Raw genomic sequence first — 20,387 nt, forward strand, 5'->3', positions numbered from 1 at the left:
TCACGAGCTTCCAGGTTGTGCAAGAAAAATAGAGGCAAATGTATTTCTGTGCTGACAAACAGAACCAGAAAAGTTTAAGTAAGCAGCCAGTGGTTAATTCATTCTTTTAGATGAGTCTCAGCAAGTCAGAGTATCTACTTCATTGTTGACATATGCCCTAATATTCCTTTTGTATACTGGAATGCTACAAGATTACTCATGGGTGTGTATGTGTATATATATGTATTTTAATGGATTCCAGTAAGTTTTAAGTATACAAAATAAAAGGGAATACTAATCCCTGAGAAGCTTTGGTTCTGTACTTCTTTAAATTTCTTCATCTTTTATATAGAATGCAGACAAATTACATATTTACAAATGCAGCACATCCTCATGGGAATAATCAGGTTGTCACACAGCACCTCTGTCACAATTCTAATATGAGACCAGTGCAACAAGACTTTAATATCCATTTACAAGTCTCGTTTCAATTTTTGCAAAGGACAGCAGATCTATTAATTTTCAAAATCAGGGTAACATGTACTCACACAAACAGTGTGAAACAGTGTGCAGACTTGCATCTGATGTTATGCTGCAGGAAGCTGGTGTGTAGGGAGACAGGCAGCAGGTACAGGAGGCTCTAATATCAGGAGGCAAAAAAAAAATCTCATTTCATGTACTGAAGTTTTTATTAAAATATCTTTGGACCACTTAAAAGAAAACATAATTTATCGTTTACTACCAGATGAACAAACTAAAACCAGCTGTTTCACACAGCAACTTGAAATTTGCTCCTCGATGAAGCTTTACAGGCGAAATAATTTCAAATGTCCTGTCATGCAGCAGAACTAGTTTCATATGGTTACAGAAGACACCATACATCCAATATAATTTCAAAGTCATAAATCACATTCCCACCACCTTGTTCTCCCAAATCCCATCAGCTCTCAGTGTTGTTTTTGTCCTGTTACAGGAAAGATGCTGAAATTATCACTTTCTTTCTATGCTCATGTGCCCAAGATTATTACTCTCTCTTCAAGATCCAGGGGTCAGAACCAGAGGGTCTTGCACCAGGTTTGTGGAGGCAGGAGATGCTAGGATCCCTTTAAAAGTAGGACAACACTGACACAGGCCTCTCCTTCGTTCCCACTAGCTACTGAGAAGCTGAGGCAGTGCAAGGCAGAAGCTCCTATTTGTTCTGGTCTCTGGGCCAGGGAGGACTTTCTTTTCAGACCTTTTTTCCTTCCTTTCTTTTTCATTGCTGTCACCCAGGATGGCTAGCCATGGCACCACAATTGGAAAAAGAAACAGTCCCTGCTCCATCTGGTCACTCCAGCCCCCACAGCAGCCCTCAGCTGAAGAAGAAGGACACAGAGTCCAGGCTGCTCCAGGCATCTGCCTGTCATCTTCTGCTGAGGAGGAGGCCAAGTCCCTCCATGAGTTCCAGCCACTGACCAGTTCCAGCTGCCACTGTTGATGGAGCAGCTGCCACTGCCGGGAGAGAGACCCTGTTGAGTGATGTGAAGCAAATGGATCAGCAGCATTTGACTGGTTTTGGAGTCCAGGTTTCTTTATGTTTTGTTCTTGTTCATCATTGGTTGCTGTTTGGTGGAAGACAGACTTTTATAATTACAGAGTTTCAGATGCTGTGATGGTCTTTTTCCCTTTGCTCTCTCTCCACCACATGGTCAGGAGAAGGGGTTTCTCCACCAGCTTGTCTTTGTTCCCTGGACCATGTGGTCTATGGAGGCCAACATTTTTGGAGAGGGGTTTCTCTGCCATCTTGTTGTCTTTGCTCCCAAGCAGTCCATGGGATTCAGCACCTTTGTATCTGATGATTACTGTTATCCTTCAGTTGCTGTTTCATTTTTTTAGTAAACTGTTATTTTTTTCAGTTAAATGTTCTTGCTTTTATCTTTGCTTATTGGTGAAAGGGAAGCAGTTAAAACTAAAAAGGGCAGTAACTCATTTTGGAGTGTCTGCCCTGGAAATTGTCTTAAACCAAGACACACATAGCTATAGTGTTGCTTGGCTTAAATTCCCTATTTACAAGTTCCCCCCTACTAAATTAATGCTTTTCCACAGCTTAAAGGTAAGATACAGTTTTTTAAACAAGCTGAGATCTCAACTAATTATGAGCACATAAGTAGTCAACTGGAATAAATATACTAAAAAAAACCAACCCCAAAACACCACCAAATCACTGAGCCCATCAGTGTCAAAACCAAAGCGCACAATCTCCAATGGCTTCTTTAGCATTAGTTGATACCATCAAGTAGAATAAAAATTGCTGTACCTTGCTATCACAACCAATTCAAATGAATTTGAATTTCTTAGACTGCATTCACCAAAGACAGGATCAAGACCACACGACTTTAGCAACTGCAGCCTCATTTACTGCAAGGCTCTGCAAAGAGCTAATCTTGCAAATCACAAATGCAAAGGTTGTGCTAACTTTTGTTAAGCTGTGAGACAGAAAACTTCAGTCTCTGTTTCATAGCAATGAAGTGTCTCTTGAATGTCAATAATATGTTAATATGCAACATAAACCAGGTGATCTGGGATACCAGGATCATAAAGTCACCTCAGGACAACAGGTAAAAACCACTGTTAACTAAGGCTATTCAATATAGAAGAAATACATTTTAGTAATGGAGGGCATTTTAAAATTGATAGAAAATTCATAAGCTGAACATATACAGGTATATTTTGCTACACATTTGTGACCTCAAATAGTTTTTACATACATGGTTAAACTCTCTTTTAAATTAAAGACATGACAGACAGTTCCAACTTACTGGAAAGAAAAGACTTAGCTCTTGCTAATTTTATACAATATTTCATTAGGCTGGACTATAATAAAGTAAGAGAAGACTCAAGACATCATGCTTCAATTTCTATGAAAGCCCTCAATGTTATTCAGGTCTCCAGACAAGCAAGTGAAGCATAAAAAAATACAACCCCTAATCATCATTTTCCTCATCATCAAATGAGAGAAGACTGCTGTTTTTTACTTGCTTGGCTGTACTCTGAGAAGTAGTTGCTTCCCTCTTAGTTTTCTTTGCTTCTTTCATCTTCTTACTTGAACTTACATTGAAGTCCAAACACTTCTCTGATGAACGTTTGGCTGGTTTCCTGAACATAATTTTTCCATCAGCAGGTTCTGGTTCATCATCTGTAACAAAGAGAGTAAAGTCAGAACTCATATGCACATGTTCACAAACACACACAGACCTTGAACCAAAATCAGTGAGACCTCTGGGAGAATACAGCAACCATGAAAATGTACTTTTTGGCCATGAACTGTATCAATGAATGTCCTTCCTGTACATGCACCTGCTCCATGGCAGCCAGCCCTTGAAGACAATCCTCCTGCAGTTCCTATTGGAAATGGGGTTTCATTAACTAGAGCTCTAACTCAGAAGAGACTGTGAGCAGTAGAGCTTTTGCTGCACATTCCGTTCACATCCACTTACCAAAACAGAGAGGACAATTTCATAGGATCCTCTCACTCTGCTTCAGTATTTGTAAAATTTGTGACAACAAATGCCCTTATTTCAGAATTATGGCATCCCTTTAAATAACAAAATGGCACATATACAAGAAAAACTTTTTTTTCCCTAATATATTCTGTCCTGCTGAGACAGTTGAAAAGATCATGTGGTAATGAAACACCCCTTTATTATCATAATGGATGAAAGTTTCAGGGTTTCTTTGTATCCACAAAATCATCCAACTATTCCAACTGACTAATTTTGCTCTAATACAAGCAGAGGAGCAGACACCAATCCTGAAAACAAGAGAAGTCCCTTCCATGATTATCAGGCAGAGTGGGAGAGCTACCGCATAAGTAACAGAATCAGGGCAGTATTTCTGAAAGATAAAGTATAATTGTAAAGTCATGAATCAGACACAAAGGTTCATGCTGCAGTTTGCAATTTTTATAATGTCTGTGACAGGATGTTAAGAAGCCATAGCTTCTATGCAAGATATTTTTCCTAAATTACTTTTGTGAAATTCATTACTCAACAGAAATGTGTTTGACAAGATTATGTGCTATTTAATTATAATCAATAAATAACGTTTCTCTTTAGCTAAAATTCTCTCCTTAGTATATCAGCACTACAGCAGAAGACTTAACATTTCAGTGTTATCTACACAGCACTGGCTGAAACTTTCCTCAGTGCATTCTCAAAACTATACAACTAAAAAACCTGGTATCTTTAGGGTTGTCCGGGACAAATGAAAACATCAACTTCAGCAGGAAATTTCACATAGAATGCCTTAAGTTTCAGAGACCCTCTTAAAGAAGAAACCTTGCTTGAAAAACGAGGCACCAATTCTGTCAATGGCTTCTATGGAATTCATACTTCCAAAAGGTGCATATGGTGATGAGCTGGAGCACAAGTCTTATTGAGAAGCAGCTGAGAGACCCAGGTTGTCTAGACCAGAGAAAAGGAGCTCAGGGGAGACCTCATCTCTCTGCAACTTCCTGAAAGGAGGTTGTAGTGAGGTAGGCATCAGTCTCTTCTCCCAGGTAACAGGACAAGAAATGGCCACATGGGGAAATTTAGATTGCATACCAGGAAAAATTTCTTCACTGTGAGAGTAGTGAGGCATTGGAACAAGTTGTCCAGGGAAGTAGTGAAAACACCATCCCTTGCAGCATTCTAAGAACACGTGACACTTCAGAACATAGTTTAATGGCAACAAAGCAGTGCAAGGTTAGTAAGTGGGGCTTCATATGGATCTAAAGGTCTTTTCCAAACCAAACAATTCCTTGATTCTATGATTCTACCCTAGTTTATGAGAAAATACTACTATGCAAAAAATAACTAACTAGGTTTGGGGAGAAATACTTCAGTCTTAGCACATTAGAAAAGCACTGCAGTTACAAGGAGTTGGCAGCAGTAATAAACTGTAGATATGAAAAGCACAGTTCTCAGTGGATCCATGTGAACTCTGCACAGAAAGCTTAGGTATTTAGATGCTGTACATGCAATACAGAAGTTTGGGAAGTGCCTACAGTAAATTTTGGGACAGAAATAGAACTCCTGAAAGCATATCACACCTAATGAATCAGAATACACTATGCATCATTTTTCTCAGAAGCTGGGCGTCTATTTTTGGGCTCAGAAGTTTAATAGCAAATATTTTTCCTTACTAATTGTTGCATTAACTACAATGTTTATTTGGAAACACAGATATTGTAATTTAAACAAGATCTGAAGCACAATATAAGCCAAATTCTGAAAAAAAAAAAAAAAAGAACCAACAAACCAAATGAAAAACAATTTATAAGAATTTCCCTTATGTGCAGACACAGCTGTCTATGTACTGGAGCCAGTTGGAGTGCCAACAGTATCCAGTACCCATATCACTGTTGAAATGACACAACCAGCTACTGGAAAAGCATGAGGAGCAAAAAAATCAAACCCCATTGAACAGTCTATAACAAACAGATTACTGCATTTTCTTAGAGTGGTAAGTTTAAAAACCTAACCCCTCAAAAATGTAGTTCAAAGCATATCCATAAAAGAAAACAGATAAACAGCTATGTATTTGTAATCCATGGAAAAACAGAGAACAGAAATTTTAATTTTACTCACAACTGTCCTGCTACCCACACAAAAATAATTTCATTTTGCCAACCAGATGGAAAGACTGAAAAGTATCTTTGTAATATGAATTTAAACATGCAGTAAGCTAAGGGCACAAACAGCAAAGCTCAAAAACTCCACCAAAATGGTAACTAGCTCAGCTCTGACCTCCAGGATTACAATATTATTCACAGGTCATTCTGCTTCAAAGGAAATGATTTTAGCTCTTGGCCTGGTTAAACACTGTCAAAATTTCATTATATGCTCAAGGACATTCCTTTCAGCTGGAAGCCCATACCAGCTTCAGAGAGCAGTGTGTGCTGGCAGTGTTTGACAAAGAATGAAGCAGATGAAGAAACACAGTAGGCCTAGCCTTACCTTACCTACATGTGGAGAGAGTGAGAACAGACTATTCTTTTTGAAAGAATTTGATATAGCAGTTCAAGAATTTTGTGTTGATTTGTTAAGACTGTCTTTTCCAGCTGGTAAAAAGACTTCACTTTATCCTTTGTAATTTTACCAGGTTCTTATGTGTCAGCTCTCTGTTTGTATCAAAGACCTACAAAAAACTGACTTGTATTAAGCAATGAAAAAAAAATAAAAAAAATAAAAATACTAAAGAAACAATCTCAATGTTGGTAGTTTTTAAAACAGAGTCCTAATAAAAGACTCTGTTAGTATTACAAATTATGGAAAGCGGGATTTCTGGTAAGCACACTGAAACACACAAAGTAAAATACATAAAATACATAAAAGCACAACGAATAATAAATTCCACTTCTGACAAATGAGTCAAAAACTACGCTAGCAGTTCAAATTCCCACTGTTCTTAGTCATTGCTGCTATTTACCTGGATCACACTTTTACACTAGTTGACCAACACAAGCATAGTCAGATGTTGAGCTGAAAACTCGTATCACAAGTGACATCAATTTAAGAAACCACAAAGTCAGAAATTTCTTCTTTTCTTTTAATTTCAATTTATACATTAAAATAAGAGCAGAAATGAGGGTCTGAAAAAGAAATGCTGCTCTTCAGTTTAGAGGGTTTTTTATTTAATAGTCATTTGTGTAGTCAGCAGCACCACTTCTCAGCAGTTTCTGTCCACATGGGTCAACGAGGCAACAACAGGAAATACAAAAGCCACTAAACTGTCAGGAACAATGGAGCCCATAGATATATATTCAAAGATAGAAGGTTAGGAAAAAAATTACAATAACCTGGCAAATTTCTTAATGGTTTCTAAGGTTAGAAGTTCATGTCAGCCACTTCAGATGCTCCTTCCAGTGCCTTCTAGCCATCCATTCTCTATGCATGCCTATGGAAGCATTTACTCCAGGAATTTGGCACACTGGTGGTTTGAAGGTAAGAAGGCCACTCTTGCTCTGTAGTCAGTCTCAACTGTTTATAAGAACACTTTTCCTTCCTTAGGTTCCTGCTATTTCACATATGATGAAGAGCAGCATTACCTCTGTGAGATGTATCTGACAGAACAGCTGCTTAAATCAGAACAGCCTGTGCTTATTCAGAAAGGGCTTCAATAGCCAAGACAGCAAGGACTCCTTGTCTCTTCCCTCTACTGTCCTTCCCCAGAACCCAGCATGTCAAATGAAACAAGAAAAATATTATAAGGCTTTGAACAAGAAAAGACACCTTGTGCCAAATTTAGTCATTTGCATGTCAGATTGTCCCAGAGGCCATATGAAGTAGAAAAGCAGTAGAAAACAAAATCTATTTCACAGACTGTAACGAATGCTGGGATATCTTGCAGTAATTCACATATTTTCTTTTGTGCAAATTTAATTTTTCATAAGACCGTTTTTCTTTGTCTCTGAACCAACACTGACAATTTTTTAAATGATGCATAAAACATGAAGCAAAACCAGTGTTGATAAACAAACTACTTTTTAAAAAGTCTGAGTCTCTGCTCGATGGAGAAAAATATTTCAATATAGAAGGGCATTTTCTTATATAAGAAAGGTTTGGTCCTAAATTAAAAAAGATCCCTGTGGCTCTACTTGCAAAAGCCAACAGAAAAGCTAGGATTTGTTCTGCCTTAGGAAGCAACTAAATGCAGCTAGGACGTTAATCAGCTGGTTTTACCAGATGAATGCAAAAATGTGCATCTATATAAGAAAATGCAAGTCATGGGAACATCTGGTGTCTAAAATTAAAAATAAACAAAACCAAAACAAACAAAAACAGTAGCCATGTCAAAATGGTTCTAGAAGAAAACAAAGGAGAAAGTATGTAAATGAGATATAGAAAATTCTAGTATTATCACAATCCTAAATCTGAAGACAAGGTCCTTCAAATGAAGACAATCACTACAAATATAAAAGAGAAGAGGGCAGAACCTCAAAACTGAGTACCTGCCATGTTTTAAAAAACCGTTTGTACCCACGACAGACAGTTAGTAGCAAATTTCTTAGGTTCCATCAAAGTCCCTCAGCATTGATGCATGCTGGAAAGTAAGATTATCAGTTGGGAAATTTACTTTCCTATTACCTTTTTAAACTTCATGCAATTTCACTAATGATCTGATTTGGGACTCTATAGTAAGGTCTAGTAGCCATTAAATAATCTGACTTTCAACTCTGGGATTAAAATCAAAGCAATATGAAATGCAACCAAGTCATGAAGCACCAAACTTTCTTTATACCTCTTATTTTCAGAATTGACAGCCAAAATAATAAAAGCAATTCACATGTTACTCAAAACTCTCTTTATTAAACTGGGGTAAACAGCTGTCTAAATACCTGCCTCAGACTAGAAATCAAAATTTAAATCTAGGTCAGACTGACAGTACAAAAATGGCCCAAAATGCATAAAAGCCTCCAGCAAGTTGTAGCACAGTCATACACACCTCCCTTCATTGAAAATTTCACACTGGCTTCTCTCCACAGCAGAGGAACACAGCAGCACTTACCCTGTTTATTCCCATAAGCCATAAAAAGGAAAAGGACACGAAGACCTCGTATTAACTGCAAAGGCAGATGAATGAACAGTAACACAATAATGCAGAACAGAGGGCAGCAGTCCCCAACACTCCTGCTACCTATTTCTGTGGATTTTTTCCTCCAAATTCAAGTTATTACTGAAGGGCTGAAGGGGTAATAAGCAGAGGTGACTAAGTCCTACAGGGACTCAATACTGCCATCCTCACTACATACAATTATGTCTTAGGAATGTCTTTTTCCACCAAATAAGTTCAGTCACTCTATTCAAATACACTTCCATTTCACACTGTGTATTCAGCTTGGTAGCTCTTTTGGACTTTTTTCACAGCATGGACTCCACCTCAATAGATTCTCATGGACAACTACTTCTTTTTGCCCAGCCTTACAAAACCATTTTTCCCCCTACTGTGATCACTCAAAGTTCAAGTTGCTTATATGAAAAGGAAGTCAATGCTCAGAAAGAACCATGACATTTCTTTCCAATAAGTTGAAACTTCTCCCAATACTAGAAGGGTGAAAAGAAATTTTGTGAGGACTTTAGAAACTGCGACACCAAGCATCTGTATGCATTACACTTCAATAACAAGACACCAGAAGTAAGCCCAAAGCTGAGCATATATTCTCAGAGGAGTTCAAGTCATATGCCTGCTCAGACCTAACAAATACATATCTACCTGCAGAAAATAGGATGTAGTTTATTTAGTTTCAAGCTAACTTATGTTATTAAAAAATAAGATTTCTCAACAATCTGCTTTTCAAAAAATATAAGACTCTCAACATATTTTCTGCCACTTCTGTTACTGACTTCTCCATTTAGACCATTTGAATTTTAACACGTATGTCTACACAGAGACAGCAAAAACCTGAATTTTCAAATGCAAATGGCAGACAAAGAGAGAAGCTAAGCATGTCATATTGACAGCCATGTGCTAGGTCTCACAGTGTCCTCCAAATTCAATTAGCAGTTTTTGTAAATAGCTGTAATGGCTAACCACCGAAGACATCCCATTTCTATGATTTACCTTTCTATTTTATACTTGTGAGGTTCCAGTTCCTATATTCTTAATTGTCAAGACATTTCCACTAGAGACAATATTAGCTACATTCAATCTGTCAAGTCTTCTGTCAGCAAAAGATAAAGCTATATTTCATCACACCCTGTGTAATGATTGAGTTTCTGGATGCTCAAAGCATTTATGAATGATGAATACTGAGAAAAATTCTTAACATAACTGTATCCATCAGCTGTAGTTTCTCATTGTTATTGTCAAACTGCAGCAGTCCCTCCCACACCACTTCCATCTTTCCATTCTGTGGAATGGAAATCTGTAATTGCTTGTGGTATAGAAACATTGTTTTTCTGGACCTTTCTGGGTTTTGGCACTATTGTATCATCTGTTTATCTTGCTTAATATATTTTCAAATCACAACACATACTGGGGTTGATTTTAAGCAAGAGATCATATGGACCACTCAGCTAAGTTCCCAATGTTCCCAAGCCACACATCTGCAATTCTTTCCACCGAAGCACAGACCTGACACTCTCTTTCATGAACTCATACGATTACCTTTTAAACATCCACTCCACTGTCAAATTTGGCTGAACTAGTCAATGAGTTCAAAAATTATCACAAGTGATGTCAAAAGACTATGCACTGGAATAATACAGTAAAAACAATTAATTTAAGGGAGTATTTAGAGGGAGGATGGTGCACAATCAAGAAGCACAGAACTATATCAGTATAAAAAGCTAGACAGCCGGAATATGTACTTAATGACTTGAGATTAGGAACCACAAGTGCAAATTATTTAGGTGAAAAATTCAGAACTAATCAAAGGTAGTATTATTAAACAGTAGAAAGCTGAGCAAGTATCAGACCCGCTTTTGTGGGTTATCTCTTTGACTACACAAAGCAAGAAATTAGTATTTGAAATTCACCTGATTCTTTTGACTTTAAGGCCTCTTTGATTTGCTGTTTTATTTTCATTGCTTCCTCTGCAGTCAAGTCCCCTTTTTTCAGTGTCACAACTTGAGGCTGCTCGTCTTCCTTGTCACTGCCATTGTCACTGTCATCATCTGCAAGTGGAAGCTGTTCTCTCTGGAGAAGAGAGAAATAAAACCCATTCTGATTATCACTCCAGCTGCGGGCCAGTTCCCTTTGGTTTCACTTTTGCAGAAAGGTTAGTGAGGAGACTTGGCACAGCTGCCAGATCCAGGCCCTCCCAATGTGTTGTCTCTCCAAAAGATCAATCTCCAATTCTATCATTGAGACATCTCAAATTCTATCACTGAGATATAGTTTCCCATTGAAAACACCAGCATGGGAGTATGGGCTCCTTCAATTAGAGACCAGAACAGTAGGAACTTGGAAAGCAAGGAATTAATTACTTTTCTTCACCATCTTGATTGTGCAGCCACTGTCTGCTATACAACACTAAAAAAAGCTTTAAATGCATGGGTCTAAATTTGAACCTTCCATGCTGCAGTCAAAACAACACAAAGGGAAATGCTGGTCCATGGTGGCTGGATTATTAAACCTGGCTAAACAAATCACTGTAAGCAGCACTGACACAAGGAAGATCATACTCCTGTTTCTACTCTCTCAAACATGTGCACTGGGACAGAAGACTCAACTGGGGTAATTTTTTATTTTTTTTAAAATAAAGATTCTGGAAAGGAAACATTAGTGCAGCATCCTGAAGTCTGGCAATATTAGAGGACCTGAAAACTTTATTTTGTAAGGGAAAGTATATGCAGTATTACTGTCATCTACTGAATATATATATAATGATAAGCTAATTTCTTAAGGTACCCTGTAAAACCGTACTTAGAGGGAAACACACACAAAATCACATCAGAAGCAGAAAAAAACCTGTGCCTTAGGAAAGGCTGCTTTTTAACAAGCTGGCTCAGACCCTGCTGTTGCAGCCATCACAACATGGTTCATGACCAGGGACCTACAGCAAGATGTTTTAGGTCGGGTGGGACCTTAAGGATCCAACCCCCCTGCCGTGGACAAGGGCACCTCCCACTAGGGCAGATTACTCAGAGTCCCAGCCAAGCTGGCCTTGAACAGGATGGGGCACCCACAATGTCCCTAGGCAACCTGTCTCACCACCCTCACAGTCAAGAATTTTTTTCTACATATCTAACCTAAATTTCCCCCTCTTTCAGTTCGAACCCATATTAACTCCTTTCCAACAAAAAAAAAAAAAAAAAAAAAAATAGGGTACTTTTAGAACGTTTTTTCCACGCCGCCCCGCTCCTCCACCGCCCTGGGCTTTTTAAAGCCCAGCTGAAGCTCGGACATCACGGCTGCTCCCCCCGTGCCCCCACAGCCCCCTCGGGCACCGCGAGGCTGAAGCGGCTGCTCCGCAAGGCCGCCACAGCAGCCTTGCAGAAGCAAACACAGAAGGAAAAACAAGTCACACAGACGATTTCAATCAGTTTTAAGCGAGTAAACTACGGCTCCCCCTTTCATTACAAAACCCTGGAACGCTGTTTCCCCGCCGCTCGCCACGCGAGAAGGCAGGGGGCGGGGATGGGCGGGCATAAAGGAAGCACCAGGAAGCGGGCGCTGCCCCTTCCCACCCGAGGGCCAGGGCTTTACCTTGGTGTCCACCGTGGGACCCTCCCGGTACCCGACCCGCCGCTTGAAGCGGCTGAGGAAGGCGGGCTCGGCCGGCCGCACGTAGGAGACCTGGTTCCTCTTGCTCATGGCCGCCGCGCGCGCTTCCGGGCGGGAGGCGAGCGGCCCCGCCCCGCCCGGGGGCGGCAGCAGGCGCGCAGGGAAATGGCGGCGCCCGCGCTGGCCCGGGCAGGGGGCGGGGCTGCGCCGCTGAGCGCCAAATTCAAAGGCGCCGCCATTTTGGTGCGGTAGGCGGGCGGGAGGGAGCGAGCTGCCGGGGCTGGAGTGACCATGGGTCCCGGCGTGAGAGGTAAGCGGGGGCGGCAGGGAGAGGGTCTGGGGATATGCTCTTGGTTTGGGGAGCGAGGGGGGACCGGGACGGCCTCGGGGACTGAGGAGCGGCTCTGGCCTGGCGGGGCATTACCCGTATGGGAGAGCTAGAGGGGCCAGGTGCGGCCGTGCGGGGCTCGGTGCCTCCCAGGCGGGCTCGGTGTTCCGGGGGTTCCGCCCTGCGGTGCCCCGGTGCTGTCGCGGTACCTGGGAGTCGGCCCTTTCCCAGAATCACGGATTAAGCTGAGTCCGAAGGGATCCATCAGGATCGTCGAGTCCAAGTCCTGGCCCTGCACAGGACCGTCCCTAAGAGTCACACCATGTGCCCGAGAGCGTTGTCCGAACACTTCTTGAGCTCTGTCAGGCTCGGTGTTGTGACCGCTTCCCTGGGGAGCCTGTTCCAATGTCCAGCCACCCTCGGAGTGAAAAACCTTTTTCTAACATCCAGGCCAAATCTCCTCTGACCCAACTGCAGGCTATTCCCAGGGCTCTGCAAGTACCTATCGGTCTGATGTCAGTTTTTAAATGCGCTTCTTTCCTTCATAACTTGTGCTTTTGAAGAAGAATGTACTTAATTAGAAGCAAAAATACTTCTCAGATGTGGAGTAAGTCAAAACAGCACGTAAAAAGCTCATGCAGCAGCAGGATATTTCAGTAGTATGAATGTCAAAGAGAAGGTTAGCATCTTTGTACATCATTGTTCATTCTGCTGTTAAAGGCGATCCTCCTACAAAAAACCCCTGTAGTTTTAAAGATTTTATACATACTTTATTATTGGAATATTTTGTCTTTCATTGTTATTTTGCCTATTTTCTAAATGCAATTTTGTTACATAATTAATATTTTGATTCTATTATGTACTTTCATGTGAGATTTCACTCTTAAGTAAAAAATAAGTCACTTTATGTACTGTGGGGTAATATGTGCTATCTCCTTGAAATATGAAGCTGTGCAAAATGAGGCTAAATCACAGAATCAGTGAGGTTGGAAAAGACCTCTGAAATCATGGAGTCCAACCTATGGCTGACCAACCAGGCCATGGCACTGAGTGCCACTCCAAACACCTCCAAGCATGGTGACTCCAGCACCTCCCTGGGCAGCCCATTACAAAGTCTATTCATCCTTTCAGTGAAGACATTACTCCTGATGTCCAACCTGAACCTCCTCTGGCACAGCTTGAGGCTATGTCCTCTTATCCTGTCACACGGCAGAAGAGTCCAACCCTAACCTGGCTACAACCTCCTTCCAGGCAGTTGTAGTGATAAGGTCTTCCAGAGCCTCCTTTTTGCCAGGCTAAACAAATGACACATTGACAAATGTGTGCATTTTCACATTAAAGGACTGGACCTTTCTCTACTTCTGTAACAAATCTTTCTGCCAATGGAACATAATTACCAAATATTTTCATGTGGGTCTGTTCATGCACAAAGCTGAAATTTACAAGTCTCTCAATGTATTTCCCTCTGTACTGCTTACAGTATTTTCCGTTTAGGTGGGGAGTTTTGAGCAGTAATTTTATTTTAATTTTTGTGTCTCTCTCTTTTATAGGAGATTTGCGTGACACTTCAATATCTTTGTTGAACTCACCTAGGTAAAATAATATTGGCTAGTTCCCATTTATTATTAATCACATTGCACAGAAAGTGCAAACAAAACCTAGCATAACTTTGTGAGATAATTTAAAGTTTTTTCTTCCAATCTTTACCTGCTTAAGGTTGCTGCCTTTCTCTCCTAACATCCTTAATGCTTAAAATAAAATGTGCTCATAAAAAAACTGTTGTGCTGACATGTTGGGTTCCTCTTGGAATGCTGCCATGCAATAAATTTTCATTTGTCTGTTAATTCTGCAGCTAGACTCTAGAGTTTATATGTAGAGATATCACACTAGGAACTTCAGTCCTGTGAGGAAGCCCTAAACTAACACCAAAAAGCCCTCCAAGTGTAAACTGCCACAACTCAGAATAATGTTATACAATGAAAGAACAGTTGGCAAATTAATTTGGTGTGTCTTAAATCCTGTGTAAAATTTTCCCTTTCTCAGCTGCTGCTTATGTTCATAGGCCTTTCCTCTGCCACTACCCAACTGCACATTTCATTCATGAATACCCTTCCTCACTTTTAAAACTGTTCTCTTTCTCTCACTTGTATACCAAAAGTAAAAATAGCAGTTATAACATCCTCCTGCTAAAACTTTTGGAAAAGAATGAAGCAAAGTAAAGCCAAGTTTGCTACCACTTCATGTAAGAATTTAATTCTTTAATATTTTATGGGTGTATTGGTATTTATGGCAGAACTCTTCAGAGCCTTTATGTAAGTCATGCACAGTTACTTATTAAAGCTGAAAAATGTGATGAAATTGGTTAGGGATATTTTGGATGCTATGCTTCATTTGATTCATTGATCAAAAATTGATTCTTTTTCCCAGTCTTGTGAGCACCAAAGAAAAATGCTAACAACTTTTTTGCTGGACTGTAGCATTATCTGATCCATTGGTCCATTAAAACTTCCAAGAGAAAGAAGGGCATATCATGTTCACTGTGTAATGCATTCTTTTAGACCTAAAATTAAGCACCACATCAATAAACCACATATTCTTTGTTTTTAAAATCTGCCACATTTTTACCTTTAATGATTTCATCTACAAGTAGTATGGTTTTCAGACAGACTTTTGTCAGACTTCTCATGCTTAATCTGATTGTTGTGATTTAATTTTATCAGACAGCTGATTTATTTGGAAGTAGTCTAATACACAAACATTTATTTAGTGTTGAAGGTGATGCCATCAAAGTTTTTGTAAGGGTGCGTCCCCCTTCAGACAGAGCTGCATTGACCGATGGAGATCATGGCCTGTGTTTATCTGTTCTTTCATCAAATACCATCCGCTTGCATTCAAAGCCTGAGCCAAAGATCTTCACTTTTGATTATGTTGCAAATATGGAAACAACACAGGTAATCATTTCCAGAATCTCATAACTACTGCTATTTTCACCCAAGTTTTGGCAACTACTTTAGAAAGGCTAAGCCTTTCTAAAGATGCAGTGCATTAGGTCTAATTTTTGGAGTGGTCAGATTGGAAATATGTCATTATAGTATAGAATGCTGCGCTAAATTCTGCTGTCTAAGGGTTTTGATGTGATTTTTTTTTTTTTAGCTGTTAATTTCATTAATTGGAGTTTGAATTAAAATTGATAGGTTTGTTTGTAAACATTATGGTAACAAAACAGAGAGAAAATAAATCAGCCTATTGAGACAAATGTATAAAAATAACTGTCAGCTAGTAGCTGATATTAAGATGTGATTTCACAAAATCACAGAATATGCTGAGTTAAAAGGGACTCACAAGGATCATCCCGGCCCTGCACGTTTGTATTTAAGGAACTTCTGAGTTTATATTGAATTTACTATATTTCCTTCTTATACTTTTGCCTTTTAAATGGATGCATTGCTCACCTGGGGCAAGCAATACTGGAAAGAAAATTCTTCAATTTAATTTCTATAATGTAGTGTTTGACATTGTGAACATAATTTAAATTCTGCTAAGACTCCCAATTCCATTTAATTTCTGTTAAAAAAAACAAACAAAACAAAACCTCACCTGTTGTAGGCTATTATTTGTAGCTAGGCTCTTCTTGCCTAGCTACAAGTGAAAAATGTGAAGATAGATGAGACTAAGTTGTGCAGGTCTGTTGAATGTGCCATTGTGCAGTGGCAAATGTTGAAACCTAGATTTTAAAGTGTCACAGGTACTTGGCCTACTGATGGTATAAACTGCATAACATAATCAAAACCACTGGATCAAAATTATTATGTATTTGGAAGCTGTTACTATGATGCTGAATTTTATTATTTCTCTTCGAGTTTTTTTCAGAGAGAGTGATTTATATCACAAGGACTTAAGATGTATAGATTTTCTGAGAATTCCAGGGGCCATGGTACATGTCTAACCTTAAGGAATGCATCTATTATATACCATAAAGTTATGGCATAGGAAACACTGATATAAAAGATACTTCAACAGGTGGTGCCAAGTGTCTTCTCTTTCCCTTGTCCCCAGGAGTCTGTGTTCTCAAGTGTGGCTAAAAACATTGTTGAATCTTGTATGAATGGCTACAATGGAACCATCTTTGCATAGTAAGTGATTTTGTAGTAATTACAGTCATTTCATAGCAATGGTGACGTTTAAGGAGATTGTGCTAATAAGCAGTTGGGGTTCTAAGAGCCAGAGCCTGCCTAATGTTACAGTAAACTTTAAAAGTGCTTCCTTACTGCAGCGCAGCAGGAGGAATGTTCTTGCAGTATTAGATGGTACTCCTTGCCCCTCTTTTGGAGGAATCTGTATGAGGTGTTATGCTTTTAACACTTAAGGCTAATAATGCAGATGTAAACTCATTTCAATCTTATTATTGACTTAAAAAAGTAGGAGTTTAATTGTACTATTAAAGCTAGTGGTTTTCAGTATGTCCATGGAAAAATGGAATGAAAATTGTTTTAACTTGATATTTGGTCAGCTCAGCTTTTGAGTGACTCTTGGCTGCCTGTGGGGAAACTCATGAATGATAATTTTAACTTTTAAAATATTTTTAAGGTAGAAATATATCCATGACTAGTGGTGTGAATATTATTATATTAACAGAATATTTTTTCATTTTGAAAACAGAGGAAGCACTTTGGTCAGAAAATGCTGACTTAAAGGGCTCATCTAATCAAAACCTTACTGTTTTTTTTTTAGTGTAGCATAGTTTTGCAAAACTATGAAGTCCACTTTGTCACAATATACAAGTGTGGAAAAATGAAATGAAATTGCCCTGAAGTTTCTCTATCATGATTAATAACTATATTAGGAAAAAAATTCAAAAATAAAAATATACTTTTAAGTCAAATATATCCTTATGTGCACTACTGAGTGGCATAAAACTCAAAAAGATTGACCCAAAAATTAGTTTTATGTGTATATTTCAAAGTCTTCATTTTATTGCTAACTTTCCAGCTGAAATGAGGAAAAGGATGGTGGGTGGTAGGGGAGACAAAACAGGATTTATCTCAAGAGATTCCTTGGTAAATTTGCTGTTCTATTTTTGTACCTTTTTAGCTGACTGATTTCTCAGCCTGCTTCTATCTCCTTATATTCAGTTTAGAAAATTGTTTGCTTGTTTTGAGCTTTGACTTCTAAAAAGATGCAGATTAATGAAAAATTCAGAATAAAGTTTAACCTTAATTTTTCTTTTTGTTAGTGGCCAGACTGGGTCAGGAAAAACCTTTACTATGATGGGTAAGTGCATGAGAGATTAATCATCTTTCAGTGGTTTCTTAATTTTTTATTTTTTTTTGTCTTGAGCATGTCAACTGCTACTCTTGTGCAATTAATTATTTTTTTAATTAAAAAATCTCTTTAGGACCATCTGATTCTGATAATTTCACTCACAGTCTGAGAGGTGTAATTCCACGGAGCTTTGAATACCTATTTTTTCTAATTGAGCGAGAAAAGGAAAAGGTATGTTTATTTTATAATTACTATTGCAGTAAAGTAATTGTCTCACAGTAAAGATAAGGTTGGTAAACTGGGTGTGCAGCCATTAAGTTACCAAGATTATTGCCATCTTGCCTCAAATGTATTAATGAGAAATGCTTGCATCTAGTAATTACTCTACCAATTAGAGTACAGTTTCTTCAGACACAGGTATGCTTATATTTTGAGTCTAAAAATGCATCTAGGTTTCTGGATGTTGGTTGTCACCTTGATATCAGAAATGTATAGTGTGCACAATATATATGCAACCTAATAGCTTTAGATATGTGTGAAAAGAGACTTGCTGCCATAAAATGACAGACTTAATAAAACCAATCTGTTTATAGTGTAAATTACTGTGTTTTTCAGGCTGGCAGTGGAAAGAGTTTTCTCTGCAAATGCTCATTTATTGAAATCTACAATGAACAGATATTTGACTTGCTAGATTCTGCTTCAGCTGGACTCTTTCTGAGAGAGCACATCAAGAAAGGAGTCTTTGTTGATGGTGCTGTTGAACAGGTGTTGTCATCTGCTGCTGAAGCATACCAGGTATTTTTTGGCGCTTTTTAATGCTGGACTATTCATCCTAAGTCTTATTTGGTAAATATTCCTCTTAGATTAAAGCATGTTCTTTTGCTCATATTTTTTTCTGTCTGTGATACCTTCTCCTCCTGTATCCATACTCCAAAATGCAAAAAGCTGGTTTTAGGTAATGCTTCCTTACTATCCCATGCCTGTAAGAAATTAAAAAAAGTTCTGGAGTTTAGAATATCTGAATGGCAATTACAGTGATCTTTCCTTAATGCTTGCCCTACTCATCTCTGAAATAGCCACAGGAAACTACATTTCCTACTAAGTGGGCTCCGTGTGTTCCAGAATCATCAGGTTTATTTCTCCATGAATGATACACATAGTACTTTGCAGGAGAACGGATTGAAAGCAACCTCACCCCTGATGAGTTGCAGCTGTACTGATTCTCAAAAACAGCCTTGCCCTTAACAGGACACAGCTATGTCAAATAAGGATGGGTGTTACAAAAGAATGGGGTAGCTGGTCAAAGGGGGGCTGTGAAAAGAGGAAGTCTGCTGTGAGGAGTTAGGGTCTGCTAGCTATGTTGTAAGGAGGAAGGGTCAGGTACAGTTGTGCTGGGGACAGACAGGGTTAATCTTCTTTCTTAAGCTGCTTGAGCAAGAGTTTGTCTCATCTCATTTCCATCTCTAACACAAGAGCTACAGCAACACTACTTGTGACTTTTTTTTTTAACTATTATTTTGTGTACTGCTAACATACACCAGTATGGGGTATGTTATCCTTTCAAACAGTAGTGGCACTTTTGGAGAAAATAAGTTAATATTATGACAAGTTCTGCTACTGAGCTTGACTGTAGCTATATCTTCTTTGGTTTTAAAATACTTCTATGGGAAAACAGTAAAAAAAGTCCTTGTCCTTGAGATTTTTAAAAACTGTTACGTGGAATTGTGCCTACAGCTGCTTATGTCACCTGTATGTAAAATACAGTCTGATACAGTTGAAATGGTGATGTCTTTTTCATGCTTAGGTATTAACTACAGGCTGGAGAAACCGTCGTGTAGCATCAACCTCCATGAATAGAGAATCCTCCAGATCACATGCAGTTTTCACTATCACAGTGGAATCCATGGAGAAAAACAACGAGGTTGTTAACATTCGGTCTTCCCTGCTCAACCTGGTAGACTTGGCAGGATCTGAGAGACAGAAAGACACCCATACAGAAGGACTGAGGCTAAAGGTTGGTTCTGTAGTATCTGTGGCATCTTTCTCCTTTCAGATGCAGTGTCCTGTTCCATCCACCAGCTGCATTCACTCTTGTTCCCTCCTCTTTTTTCAGGAAGCAGGTAACATCAATCGATCACTAAGCTGCCTGGGCCAAGTAATCACAGCACTTGTTGATGTGGGCAATGGCAAACAGAGACACATTTGTTACCGGGATTCCAAGCTCACTTTTCTGCTACGGGTAATACATATCTTCTGGATTTTATCTGCTACCTGGGATGTAGAAAAAATTTCATTGGGCTTTTTTACTATAAAAAGCTGAACTCCAGTGCATTAAAGTTGTTTTCAATATTGGGCAAGTGGAAAAAAGATTGAACATTATCTTTTTAACCTAAACAGATTTCTAATCAATCTCTTGCTGTTAACTGGAGACAAATCTATTTATTGTCATAAGCTCCTACTACATGCGTCTTTGGAAGTTTTAATGAAAAAAATAATATTTTCATCCTTATAATTTGGGAAATAATGTGTATCAAAGTCTAATATTTAGAGATGTGTTGAAACATTTGATGTGATTTCCAGAATTAACTTATGTGTGCTTAGGGTTGGTCTGGTGTTGAAGATTAGTTAA

General features: G+C 38.9%; 2 protein-coding genes across 2 annotated transcripts in view; one reads left to right on the forward strand and one right to left on the reverse strand.

Moving 5' to 3' along the window:
• Window positions 1–486: 486 nt before the first annotated feature.
• On the reverse strand, window positions 487–12,296 carry KIAA1143 (KIAA1143 ortholog). The gene is made up of 3 exons (XM_058833608.1): window positions 12,151–12,296; window positions 10,479–10,638; window positions 487–3,154 (listed from the first exon to the last, which is right to left on the reverse strand). The coding sequence occupies exons 1-3, from the start codon at window positions 12,256–12,258 to the stop codon at window positions 2,943–2,945; spliced, it is 480 nt and encodes a 159-aa protein (XP_058689591.1). The 5' UTR covers window positions 12,259–12,296; the 3' UTR covers window positions 487–2,942.
• Window positions 12,297–12,459: 163 nt separating this feature from the next.
• The window catches only part of KIF15 (kinesin family member 15), a 34,992-nt gene continuing 27,064 nt past the window's right edge, over window positions 12,460–20,387 (forward strand). The window contains exons 1-9 of the mRNA XM_058833595.1: window positions 12,460–12,478; window positions 14,047–14,089; window positions 15,264–15,447; window positions 16,553–16,629; window positions 17,730–17,767; window positions 17,892–17,989; window positions 18,374–18,553; window positions 19,563–19,772; window positions 19,872–19,997. Coding sequence (XP_058689578.1) covers window positions 12,460–12,478; window positions 14,047–14,089; window positions 15,264–15,447; window positions 16,553–16,629; window positions 17,730–17,767; window positions 17,892–17,989; window positions 18,374–18,553; window positions 19,563–19,772; window positions 19,872–19,997 — 975 coding nt within the window. The remainder of the gene's footprint in view (window positions 12,479–14,046; window positions 14,090–15,263; window positions 15,448–16,552; window positions 16,630–17,729; window positions 17,768–17,891; window positions 17,990–18,373; window positions 18,554–19,562; window positions 19,773–19,871; window positions 19,998–20,387) is intronic.

Source organism: Poecile atricapillus, chromosome 2 (genome assembly GCF_030490865.1).
Source record: "Poecile atricapillus isolate bPoeAtr1 chromosome 2, bPoeAtr1.hap1, whole genome shotgun sequence".
Lineage (NCBI taxonomy): Eukaryota > Metazoa > Chordata > Aves > Passeriformes > Paridae > Poecile > Poecile atricapillus.